At 45.4% G+C, this 13529-nt stretch overlaps 1 protein-coding gene across 2 annotated transcripts in view; it reads left to right on the plus strand.

The window, feature by feature from the left end:
• The first annotated feature begins 1509 nt into the window (after nt 1-1509).
• The window catches only part of TTC39C (tetratricopeptide repeat domain 39C), a 105131-nt gene continuing 93111 nt past the window's right edge, over nt 1510-13529 (plus strand). Inside the window, exon 1 of one of the 2 annotated variants that reach the window (XM_070629810.1) lies at nt 1510-1786. In XM_070629810.1, coding sequence (XP_070485911.1) covers nt 1623-1786 — 164 coding nt within the window. In that variant the 5' untranslated portion in view covers nt 1510-1622. The remainder of the gene's footprint in view (nt 1787-13529) is intronic. The other variant, XM_070629811.1, reaches the window with a different exon arrangement.

Below are 13529 nucleotides of genomic sequence, written 5' to 3' on the forward strand. Positions count from 1 at the left end.
TGAGAACCATCCATTTTCTTCTTTTGGGGTTCCAATTTGTGACTTCAGATGTACTCAAGAATTAAATGGTATTTTAATAGTTACCCATGACAGCTAAGGAGTGACAGCAATTCACATTACTTAAATTTGTATATATGGATGTTGGGGATACTGTATGGATTTAGATATTTGTGTAAGGGATGGCACAAATCACAAAACAAGTGATAGCAACTTATATGATGAAATTGTATTATTTTGTAATTTTTCTGTGATAACTTATCATATTGATCCTATTACTACGGTGGACGTGACATTTAAAATTCATGGGTTATCTCGAAACCTGAATATCGCTCTACCTTTAAAGACAATGTCAGCGGTAAATGCTTTGCAGAGCAACGTTTCTCCAAATTGAAATTAATAAACTACACTCTAAAAGCTACAATGATTTAAGAAAGGTGGTTTGATATTAAAAACATAATCTTGAATGTAACAACATATTTAGTGATTTTGTTAAAACACAATGCAAGAAAAGTAAATTTACGGAAAAATAAAAATGATTCATGAATTGTTTGTCTACATAATATATTACCCACCCAGATATCACCAGGTCAGACATACCCCAATAATGACTAAATTTAGTCATCTCTGACATTTTGCTGATATTTGGTCATATGAAAACCATAGCTTTCACTTATTTTTCTATTTCATTGATATCAAAGTATAATTGCCAGCCTAAGACTAGAACTCACTTCAACAGCTTAATTTATAACTCTTAAATATTCAGGTGTATACCATATGGGCCTCCATCTGACCTCTTGCCCTATCGCGCAAATGTTGGTGGCGGGCCAGAGGGGGTGGATGCCGGATCCAGGAGCTCTCCGGTCCAGCTTCTCGGCGCTAGGCTCTGGGCTGCGGTCCGGCAGGTACCGGAGGACCCGGACCCGCCGCCCACCTCCCAGGGGATTGGCTGCCACCGGCTAGTGGGCGGCCCCAGGATCGGGATGAAGTTGGGGGTCGCGGGTGCTGGCCGCGTGGGGTTTCAGGCTCTCGTGGCGAAAGCGCCGCGCGCTGGCTGCGGCCACCTGCTCTCTAGCCGCGCGCTCTTGCTGCTTCCCAGGAGGAGTTCCCCGTGCCCTTTTCAACCCGCTTGCCCTCTCTGGCTTCCCCGAGGCTCCGGGTCCGGCCCTTTTGGAGGAGAGGGTCAAGGTCCGGGGCTCGTGGCCTCGCGCGTATCCGCGCTGGCCCTGGACGGCTGGCCGAGGGGCGCGGTGAGGGCACCCACAGGGACCGGGCGCTGGGGCTGCAGGAAGCGGGGGCGGCGGCCGCTCGGGCCCCGGCTCCGCGGGGTTAGAGACACCCGGAAACGGATTCGCTTCGGTGCCCGCGCGAGCCGCGTGTCTCGGAGGGAGCGGGAGGAGCGGCGGGCGGCTGCTGAGTAATCCCCCGCGGCGGCGGCGGGCGGCGGCCTCGGCGCGCACATCCCCCGCGCCGCAGCCGGTCGCGGCTCCTCCCTCCCCGCCCCGCCCCGCCCCGCCGCCCGCCCCGCGGCGCTCCGGACAGGTAGCGGCGGGCTCCGGGCGCGCGCCGGGCCGCAGCAGCTGCCCCCGACCTCGCCTCGGCCCTGCGCAGAGCCTCGCGCGCCCATGGCCGGCTCGGAGCAGCAGCGGCCGCGGCGGCGGGATGACGGAGACGCGGCGGCGGCGGCGGCGGCGGCGCCCCTGCAGGACGCGGAGCTGGCCCTGGCCGGCATCAACATGCTGCTCAACAACGGCTTCAGGGAGTCGGACCAGCTTTTCAAACAATACAGGTGACCCATGCCCCCTGCTCCCCCGCCCCGGCCACGCGCGCCTCGGGTCCAGCACCTGCGCTTCACTATGCAGCTGGCCCTCCCCCTCCCATCGGTCACTAATCCCTGGCCCCGTCCCCGGTCCCCATGTCGCCTCCCTCGGCCTGAGCTGCAGCCGGCGCTTCTGCGCCTTTGCCACATCGCCGCTTTCCACCCCCACCCCCGCGCGGTTGTCCTTTCCCTCCGTGGGACCCGCCACGCGTCCTCCTGGAGCGCCCACGTCTCTCCCTCTCCCTCACTTTCTCCGCGGCCTCCCCCTTTGAGAGGCGCCCGGGGATTTTCCGCTCCCCGCTCAGGGGTCGCCCTCCCGCCGCCAGGTCCGGAGCCGGGCTTGGGGACCTGGGGCCGGATGCGATCTGAGGCAGCAGCGAGCCTTGGACTTGTAGTGGTGTCACTCCGGCTCGCGTGCTGCCAGAGCAGCCTTTGTGACACGGAGCACACCAGCTGGCTCGTGCCTGTTTCTTGTTCCTCGTATTACTTTGCATCATTGTGCATTCCGGACGCTTTTATTGTTTGAAAACAGATATGCATAATCGCCTTGCCGTGCAGGAATTTGAAAAACTCAACCTAACTCTGCTCACTTACCCCCTGTCTGCCTGTCTTCTAAAACTCAGTCCTGAAAATTAGCTTCTAGTTCTTTTCAAGCAAACATATTTACTATGGATTTCTCTAACTGAAAGGAAGAAGGAAATGGAGGGATTTTTAAGTATATGCAAGAGTGGAAGGAAGAACACGTGTGTTCAGTTAATTATGTTTCATTCGTCTTTTTAAAAATGAAGTGAAAGAACTGAAACTGGGAACTTTCTTGTGGGTGTGGGAGGAGCCTTCAGTTTCATTGGGGCCCAGAAGCATCTGCTTTCTCGTTTAGGAAGAAGTTTGTGATTTGCCCTTTGAGTGTGGACAAGACTCCGGGATGTTAATTACTAGCTTCTCTATAGATGCTTAAGGGCCATGTGCTTCACACTTTCTTGGGCCCCCTGGTTTGGTTAGGAAGAAGAAGTCTGATGTGCTGCTATGATGGAGAGCCACAGTCTTAAGAAAATGAGAGAGAGGGAGATAGGATGCCCAAAGTTTTCAGACCTCAAAGAATGGTGGTTTCTGCTGGTTGGAGCTTCCACATCTTAATGGCACAGCAAATATCTCACAACTATAAACTTTTCACTGAAGAAATTTTACTTTTAAATCAGTTTTTTTTAAATCGAAAAATGAAAACTTCTTAGCTTTACTCAGAACATTTTATTTTTAAAGCATACAAGTCTGATTTCAAGCCAGAGTTTCATCAAGGCTTTTAATGGAGGATAGATTTAAAAGATTTGCTTGTCCTGCAAACTCTCTCGGGTAGTTTTTGTAGCCTTCTGAGAATATATTTCATGAGGCAAAAAAAAAAAAACCCCAGCATCTGAATATTTCGTATACTGTGCTCTGACTTTTTTTAGACTACCAGTTTGTGTTGTATGAGAGAGGCCTGTAGAAAGTCTTAGAGTCAGGTTTACTCTCTTTAGTTGTTGATCAAGATATGGTGCTTGCGTGTCAATACTTCTTGCTTTGAAATATTTTGTTACTTATGTTAATGTTTTTTTCTTCTGAACTGCTTTAGTGTACTTAAATACTACCTTGTGGTTCCTGTATTTGAAAGCATGAAATAACAGTATTTTTGCCTTATCTAGGCAATTTTATGCATTGTTATTAAAGGGCAGGTTATGGGTCATAGGAAAACTCATTTTCTCACAGCAACAGCAGAGAGATGCATCTTGAAAGGTGTTTCTCTGTGGGTGAGTGTGTTGGGGGTGGGGGGCGTGTCCAGAGAGGATTTACATTGTGTAGATAAGAGCTATCTGCTTGTGTTTTGAAATTAGAACTGAAGATAAAGAAGGAAACAAAATATTGTGGTATGTGTTCTTTGCCAAGCACAGTGCTAGGTAGGCGCATTCCCTTATATTCTCACTATTCTGTGACAACAAAAGAGTGAGGTGTGTTTCATCGTGACACTTCATAATGAGAGACTTGAGTCTCAGGGTTTAGCATGGAGCAGGACATAAGCACTGGGGGTGTAAATTAAGGACTCTTTTCGTTATACCTGCCTGTCCCATTAAATTTATTATTTTTTTTTTTTGTAATTTTCCCTGCAACCTCATTTTCCAGCAACTTAAAAAACTTTTTTAAGAGGTGGACAGTAGTAACATTATCCTGTCAGCTTTCCCTTGCTCCATCTGATGTGTTTGTGATGTGGAAAGTCATTGCCTTCTTCTCGTCTCCCGAAATGTGCTTCTGATCCGTGTTTTGGAAAGCGCGGTTGTCTAGAGGTGTGCTTGTGGACCAGAGTCTGCAACCAGCATTCCAGTCCTGGTTATGCCACTTTTAGTACCTACTGACTTTGGTTTCTTGAAATTTGCTTCCTTGCCTATAAAATGGGAGTAGCACAATCATAGTGTAGTTGCTAGAATTAAAAGAAATAATCCATGGTAGCTGTTACAATGTAAGCGCTCAGTAAACACTAGCTAGCTTTTGTACCTGATGTGTTCACCACTCTTGTGCTTTCTTCTTGACGTAGTTTGCTTAGAAGACAAAACGTCCTGTATGCAGGTAGCTTTTATATTTAAAGTTAGCCTCACATACTACATTTGAAAGATTTAGATCCTCTTATGCTTTTGGATGCTTCCTGTTCCAAAGTTGAATGGCCTACTGGAAAACTCAGCAGTAACTTTGTTGTAAGTATTAGAGAATACCTCTGGCTCAGTTTATCTACGGAAGAGAGAGCGACAGCAATTTGGTTATCTCCTTTCTTAGGATTGTTTTGTCACAGAGGACCACCCTTCCCCCACGAGTAGACCTTCCAGAATCTTATTGTTACAGTTTAGCAATAGAAACATATCTTGTATCTAGCATAACAATAACATTTTTTATTAAAGCCAGAAAATCATTTTCTCATGCCATATTACTGGGATGGCAGAAGTTTCATCAATAGCTACTTACTGAGAAATGATTACCTCATAGAAACGGATTATTATGAAGGCCATTCTGAATTAGTGGAAAGTCTGGATTGTATAATTCACATATCATACATATAGGGATTAGAAATATATGCACAGTAGCGGCTTTCTTTTGAGCTATAAGACATGCCATAGTTGGAATTTCAAAATATAGCTGTGATTTCCATTGTAACTATAGTAATGATGTAACAAGCTGCCCCCTTGTTGGCATTGAGCCACTGTCAGGTACTTGGAGATGTGTTCCCAGAGGTTGGAACAGATTGGTGCTGCTTTGTGGCCTCTCTGCTCTGAATCCAAGGACATAACTTTGTAAGTTCGTGATACTCACCACCTGAAATCAAATTCCTGATCTTGGTCTTAGGGTTCGGTGCTCTAATCCAGCAGTGTTCACTCTTCCTCCTACACACACACACACACACACACACATACATACACATACACACACACACACACACACTCATACACTCTCATTCATTCTCACTCTTAACTGATGTTTGCATGCATGACACACACTCAGACCTTTGGGTATTCAGGCACAGGATGTGGTAGGCTGTGGTTATGTGCACAAGACAGGCACTAAATTTTTAGATGTTGTGGTGTAGGTAAGATTGACAGTGGGAGGGAGTCTGGGAGATGTATGTGTGGCCCTCTGTAGTCAGTAGGAGTGGAGAGAAGCAACTTATAGCCCAGCCTGGAGGAAGATTTTGTGGAGGAAATGATGCCTGAGCATCAAGATGGGGTAGAAGTCAGTGAGTTGAAGGAGAAGGCGTTGGGGGGTGAGGGGAAGAGGGAGAAGGAGGATGTGAGAGGCGGTGAGGTAGAAATGGAAATCTGGGAGAGGAAACAGTGAAAACGCCACATGGAGATGTGAAATGGCATCTCAAGAAGAGGGTTGAGAACTGCAAGCTGATCAGTATTATTAGGTTGTCAAGTTTGATGGCTTATTCTACACTTGTTATTTTCTTCTCAGATCCACTGGTTGGTCCAAGTTTCCTATGAGTCAGTGCTGCTTTTCAGGGTGACTTTGCTGCTAGGTGTCTAGTCAGCTCTCTGTTCACGATGACTATTGTCCCCCACGGTGTGGCCCTCACATCCATAATTAACTTTTGCCTCCTTAGGACCTCAGTGTCCTAATGTCACCATCTTTTTCTCTTTGGGGCTTGCAATATTACTTTGCTTTTTAATCAGAGAACTAGCCGGAGAGGTGAAGCACACTGAACTGTGAGGAAGACGGGAGACATCTGGAGCTCTTGGCCAAAACGAGCTTTGCAGTTCCAGTTTCCACAGGCCTGACGTTTGCTCTCCCTCCTCCCTGGAGGGCACCATCTCCGTCTCCTGCTTGAACAACTGGCCTTCTTTCTAACCTTAAGACTTCCATAATTCTTACCCCTGCCAACACCACCACCAATTTCTGGCTGTAAATCTTATTAAAAAGTCATTTTTAGTCATTGTCAACTAAAATAAGAAGCATATAGTGATGATAATGAATGTTCATTGAGGATCAATATGCATGAATATAATAAAGAACTAGTAATAGTTGGTGTTATGAATTGTGATATTTTTCTTTTCCATGTTATTTAAAATTATAAAAGTGGCAAAAATGTATTAAAAACAAAAAGCAAGAAAGATTCAGGGTAAGTAATTTGTGTATTTTTAAAATGAATGTGTGGATTTTAAATTGTTTAACAGTTTACAGCACATATGACAAAGCCATATGACATGTGGCTTTATTTATGAGCATGTTGATTATAGAGTCAGTCTTATCATAGAGATGGCTCAGTATAATCCAGGGATTGCAATTTATCGCCGGTGGGCCAAATCTGGCCTGCTGACTGCTTTTGTAAATAAAGTTTAATTGGGACACAGCCACTCTCATTTGATTATGTATTTTCTGTGGCTGCTTGTACAATACAATAGCAGAAATGAATAGCTGTGACAGAGACCGTAGGCTGGCAAAGCCTAAATTATTTACTCTCTGGCCCCTTACAGAAGAAGTTTATTGACCTCTGGTACAAACCATAGTTCCCCCTGGAAAAACTCAAAAGGCGTGTGTAAGAGGCCTAGGCCAGTAGATGTCTGAGCCTCTTCCGTGCCCCAGACTGTGTCGGATGCTTCAGAGGACAGGAGTTTCAGGCCACCTGTGTTTTCTGCATGATTTGGCTGCTCCCAGACAGCAGCGTGTCTGTGCCTTGCTGCTGGAGTCTATAGAGAGTCCGTGGAGGCAGAAATGCAAGAAAAGGAGAAGGGATGAAAAGCAGAAATGGTGTGAGGAAACGGGCAGGAGAGATAGGAAACTCATCTGTTGCCTTTTTCCATCCTCCTTGGTGGTGTGTTTGTAAAAAGGCTCATTTTTTCCCCCCAACTATTGCACTGTCTGAAAAGCTCCCAATTAAATATTCATTATAGATATATTTGTCTTAATTGGGATTCTTTCAAAAATGCAACTGTCTGTAGAATAATGGGAGAGTTTGTATAGGAAATTATCAGGAAAAAAGTGAATACGCATACTGTGGGGGGGGGTGTGTCTGTGTACAAACACACATAGTTAAAGACTCGAACCTTAAGAGTCTGTGTGCTCTGAGTTATGCGTGCTGTATTAACAAGTAGTTCAGTGAGTTACCTTCGTTACCTACCCTCTTTGAGAGGAGCTCTACCAGGTGGAATGAAGTTGCAATGAAGATAAGGCAAAAAAGGAAGAGAGAGAATATTGAGGCATAGAGCACTTTTTGTTCTAGTTACACAAAACCACTTGTAGATCCCAAAACACATCATCACATTTCAGCGGTCATGGCCTCCTGCACAGGCTGTTTTAGCTCCTAAAATACCATTTTTCACACCCCCTTCTCCTTTGCCAGGGTAACTCTCCTCCTTACGCAGCAACAGCAGTGGGACTTTGAAGAGGCTAAGGCTAAATAGAACTTGAGGAGGAGAGAGTGTAGAAGTACAGAAAGTAGATGGCTGTGTAGCACAGATGAATTTCTCTGTTGTTTCAAAACTTTGCCTAGTGCCCGCTCTACTCCGTGAGAGGGTTGGGATGCCGGTGAAGAATTCATCTCTTTTATACCTTTTCCACCACTTACTCTGTTCCCTAAATTCGGGGTATGTTGTTCAGCCAGTCACGTAGGTCCAGTTTGGGATTGAAGAGGCCGTTGTGGGCTAACGTGGGGATCTAGGCATCACTTTAAAGTCTTTTTATTATGGGGAGAAATGCATTCCAATTTCTGAACAAGTGACTTTGCACCTGTGTTTCTTTTTTTTATTGAGGTATAATTGACGTAGAACATTATATTAGTTTCAGGCGTACAACATAATGATTGGATCTTTGTATGTATTGTGAAATGATCACCGCAATAAGTCTGGTTAGCGTCTGTCACCATACAGAGTTACAAAAACATGTTTTTACGTAAAACCGTTCATCACTTTGCTGTGTAAGGAGAGAGGGTCGTGACTCCCTGATCTCTCATTTGAGGATTGAGGGAGGGCTTTTCTCCAGGTGTGAAGGTGGTTGATGGTTTGCCATCTCAGCCCTTTCCCTAGCTGAGGTTGCTTTCTCCATCTCTTCCTTCTTGCTCAAGAATTTCAGAACACAGGAAATATATATATTACTCCTGTCTTACAGGGAAACTGACCGTTATTACAGAGAAAGGCCCTAGAGAGTGTCTGCCATGTGCAGGACACAAAAGGGAGAAGCAGCTCTTGCCTTCAAGGAGGTGTTGCTTACTTATCATCTTTAAATGTGCCTCAGGAAGGGTCACTTTAACACCTTGTCTTGTCCAAAGCTGTGCTGTCTGTGAAATCACTTGTTTAGGTGACTTGCTTTTCCTAATACACATCAAAATAAGCACATAATGGTAAAAATGGTAAAACTGTGTGCCAGGTCACACACCAGCACTCTTGAATGTTAATCCTTGTTTAATCCTCCCCACAGCTCTGTAAGGGAGTGCTCTTGTTACTTCTGTCTTATGGGGGGAGGAGGGGAGGCACAGTGACATTGAATGACCTGCCCAAGGTTTCACGTTAAGTGGCTGTCTGGCTCCAGAATCTGTGTGTTTAACCACTACACTGTACTACGGCTCTTCTGCAACTTAGACAATAAGAGAAATTTACCTATGTGCTACTACAGCCATCTTGGGGTGAGTCACCAGAAATATGCAAACCACACTCTGACACCCAGAGGCTACTCGATAAATCCCCAGAGAGATCCATCTTTAGGGAATGTGTCACCCGGAACTTTAGACCCTTTGTGGCTCCCAGTCTTCTACAGGATGAAGTCCGAGGTCCTCTCTTGGCATAGGATGTCCTGTGATCTGGCTTGTCTGCTTCCCTGCCTGCCTCCTGCCTCTTCGGCCCAGTCGTGTTGGAGTATATTGCATCATCTAACTAGTTCTGGCTTGTCATTCAAGACACAGCTCAGATCTCCATGAAAGGGTGGTGTGACTCCTCAGTGCTCCTGCAGCATCCTTCCACCCCTTTATCCAGCACTAATGTTGTAGGGAAGTTGTTTACATGGCTTCCTGTCTGTGTGATGGGGCTGAGATAGTAGAGATGGGTGGACTTGCTCGTCAGGTGTTTTGGCCTTCCTGAGGTTCTGGAGTGATGTGGGATCCATGAGATTTTATAGGCATATCAGCTCCCTTTTATTAGCTAGTCGGCAAGTGCAGCCCAGGGGCAGTGTCATTTAGGAGCTCTGAAAGTCAGGATTCCATATCACTCCTTCCATAGTGACACAGTAGGTGCATCTCTTGACCCAGTTGAGGCGCTCTGGAGTGCCCCCTGAATTGACACTCTGCTCCTCATGAGCAGCTAACAGAACCTCCTGGCCTGTCAGCCTCTTCCCTTTGGTGCAGCCAGGTGGCCCAGTGCTTAGTGTGGGGCAATGCGGAGCAGAGCTGCCACTGAGCACACGCTGGTCTTGATGGGTGCCATCAAAGGAAAGCTGAGCAATCTGAAGTCTGCTGCTTCTGTAGTGGCCTCGGTCTCAGCTGTGCATGGCCCAGGCATCACAGCTCTTTGAGTGAGCTGTCCTCCGCTCTGTGTTGTGTCCAGTCAAGGGGAGTCCTGCTCTAACTGGCCGCCCTTTCACTTCTCTCAATAGCTGCCTGTGGGGCTCTGGGCCACCCCCCGGGCAGTGCTGGCATGACGTGATCTGTAGTATTTGCCTCTCTGGTGTGAGAAGGCAGAAATCCAGCTCCCCAACTCCAGGATCCCTGTCCTGAATTTCAGGAAGAACTGGTCTCTGGAACAACTTGGCGGCTAGAAGGGAAGCTTTCTAGAGCAGGGGCTCTTGTCTGTCAGATCCAATGCCCTCTTTTTATGATAAATATTTTAGAATTCCTCTTCTCTGCTCCTAAAACAAAACTGATAGATGAAATGACTTGCCGACATGTACAATGTCTAAAAGTCAATAGAATGCCCAAGTAGTTTTATAAAGGAGAAGTAAAAAGAAATTCATAATGAAAAATTCCATGTATTTCAAAATGTAAATGCCCAACATGCCTTAGTCAGAAGATGAAGTAGTTAGATACTGGCACCTGTGTATAATGAATAAATTTGGATTTAAGAGAAGATCAGAAGCCATCCCATAGTAGAGAAATCAGAGAGCAGATGCACTTTAAACTAAAAGAGGTAACATATCAAACTTATCTATATGTGTTAAGAGAAAGCGGGGAAATAACCTTAATTGGAGTGGGAACAATACGCCAGGCCAAAACGCTGACTGTGGAAGTGGAGAAAATGAGGAAGCACGACATTTTGGCAGTGAGCCAGGCCGCCTGTGTCGGGGTGGTGTCAGAATAGTTAATTGCCTGTGTTAGGACGTGGGATGTGTGCTGACAGAGTGTCTCAGAAAACAGATCTCCCATCTTTAAATCCTTCCCCAAGCCAAGCACTTTGGAGACCAAAGCCTTGAATACATGTCTGGGATTAGAGGATGAATTGAGAAAAAGCTTTATAAGGAAGTTGAGGAGGGAGGTGGTATGTGACCCCTGAGGACAGTATCAGGGTAAGATAGAAAAATAAGAATCAAACCCAAAATAAATAATTTCTGTATGCAATTTTTATCATATAAATTTCACTATGCTACAGACTCTTAATATAGGACAGGAAGAATGACAAATTTATTAATGAAAATCATTTGTATCCAATATTTCATGAGTCTTCAGTAATTTATTTGGCTTTAAACATATTTAAAGGAGTTTTCAGTATCCCTGTCAATTGTTGGCATGTGATAGCTACAGATGCAGGCTGGTATAGCTGTGGTGTTGGCAACTCAGATGCCACACGCAGTGTTGCTATTGGTGACATGGTTTTCCAAAATTGTGAACAAATCTAGATAAAGGGTATATTTAGACAGTGCCAGAATGATTTTGTGTTTCTATGTCCATGGAGGTAGGTTTTAGAACTAAATAGTGATAAACAGTTTTTCATCCACATGATTTTCTAGATGTTCAGAAGTTGTGCAGGACATGGGATGATGTGCAGGACAGGGGACAACATGCTCGCCTATCTCGCACATTGCAGGATGTCTTGCATCCTTGGCCCATTCCATTGAGAGGCACTGAGTTTGGGGACATGAGGCTCAAGGCAAGGTTTGCTCTCTGAAGCTGGAATCCCAGGGCTGCCGGGAACAGCACAGGGGTGGGGTGTCTGTGCTGATAGGAGGGGGACAGGCTACCCAGGCTGACACAGCAGCAGAAGAAGGAGCATGGTGGAGAAGGCGGTGCCTCCATTGCGTCTGTGTCCGCGGGTGCCAGGAGAGCCCAGGGGTAGGGTTCATCCAATGTTATGCCCCACAGGTTACTGCTCCTAAACACCAGCTTCTCCAGGTCACACATACACAGGTGCTTCTAGGGCCAGACAGCTCCAGGAAGGGATGTCAGCTCCAGTTCTTCTGTCCCTTGCCATGTGGATAGAGAAGCACTGGGGCCCTTTCCCAACTTCATTCTCAATGGGGAGCCAGCTTGCAGGACCTGTGTCTTTCTAGCCTCAAGTGACTTTATTTCAGATGCCTAGTCTCCCTGCCCTGTCCCCACTCAGGTCTTTCTGACTTTGAATCTCAAGATATAAAGTGGTCCACAGCCTGCCCAAGAAGTGAGCAAGATTTTTGCTAAGTAGGTTACTCACACACACAAAAAAGAGGCTGAATCCCCAGGAATCAGGACATGGATGCCCCCAAGTTAATAGCCAAGGAGACCACAAAAACAGTTCTTCTAAAGTGGGAAAAAATAGGGAAGGATGCTTCATGATGATTTTCTGTTCTGTTGTATTTAGAAGTAGCTAGTAGGAAACACCCCTCCACACACATACACACACACACACACAATTTAATCTCTGATAGGATGCCTCAACAGGACAGATATGCAGAGCTTTCTCTGGTCTCACCCTCAACCATGACGTCAGCTGCATCCCATAATACATGTTAGCTTGACCTGTTCTTACATGCTTGATCGCACCGTCGTATTCCTTGCTGGGTGGGGCTTTTCTAGGAAAACGTGAGTCTGAGCGTGATGCGTCTGAGTTCCTATGTTTAGCAAGCATCATTTGCTGCTCTTCCCGCTTTGGTCTTCTTGCCATCTAGATAAATGCCTTTTGTGTTGGAATTGTGCTTTCTGGCCTCCTCTCTGCAGCAACTCTCCTTCAGGTTTTACTTCATGTAAATTATTCATCCATAAAGTAAGCAACACCAGATAAACAGATTTTTAAATGGTTGTATCATTTTATCTCTATCAGAAGTAAAAATTTGGTGCTACAGGGCAGAAAATGAGGGAAGAACGACATTTTATATCTGAATCCAAATCGAATTTGCTAAATGACGGGGATTCAGGTTTTGGATTAAACTAAAATCCATGCTGTATGGCCTCTTGAGGAAGCTTCCAAGATAATGAGTCACTGTCAAGGCTTCAAGTGCTGTTTTTCCCCTCATTTTGAACAGTGAGTTGCAAACTCTCTAGTTATGTATTGTCAACGGATCTCTGGAGCAAGAAAGAACTTGGTATCTTCGTGTCTTGTATATCATGCTCACCCTCTTTATTTAGGTCTAAAATAAAGAAGCATGTTGAATTCATCAGCTGCATCCCTGTCTGATGTTGTGACTCTTGAACTATCTGAGACCAGAATGGGGCTGCTTTTGTAGGTCTGCAGTTGTTGGAGTAATTGGACTTCTGTCTTTCCTCCACATTGTAGGAAGGTTTGCATCAATTTAATTGCTGAGAAAAGAGTTTAATTACATCTGGAATGCCTTTTGCTTTAGCTGTCAACCACGTGAATCCAGATGTTGTTTGCTCATTTCTGTATTGATGATTGAAAGATACTCATTATTTTGAATTATCAGAATTATGAACTGAGCTAGAAAATCTTCCTCTTGAAATAGCAAAGAAAAACAAGGAGGAAGGGCGATGGGAGAGGGGAAATGGCGGTCTAAAGAAGTTTAGCCAAGTATCGGGACCTGCTGTGGTGGATTTCTTGGAGATTCTTGTTCTGGAGAAATTGCTAGTATAAAAATGGCAAGAAATGAGAGAATCATTTGGGTGTTTTTCTGTAGTCCATGTATGGTGTCTTGGATCTGGGCTTGGCCTGTAGTTGAGGCTAACTTGAAATTGTGAGCTTTTCTCTTCATAGAAGAATGTTGAGTTTTATCTAAAAGTAACAACAAACCGCATCAGAGAGCTATTCTGTTCAAGTCTAAATTTACAGTTAAGGAAGCTTATGAATAGTGA

Source organism: Equus przewalskii, chromosome 7, assembly GCF_037783145.1.
Source record: "Equus przewalskii isolate Varuska chromosome 7, EquPr2, whole genome shotgun sequence".
NCBI lineage: Eukaryota > Metazoa > Chordata > Mammalia > Perissodactyla > Equidae > Equus > Equus przewalskii.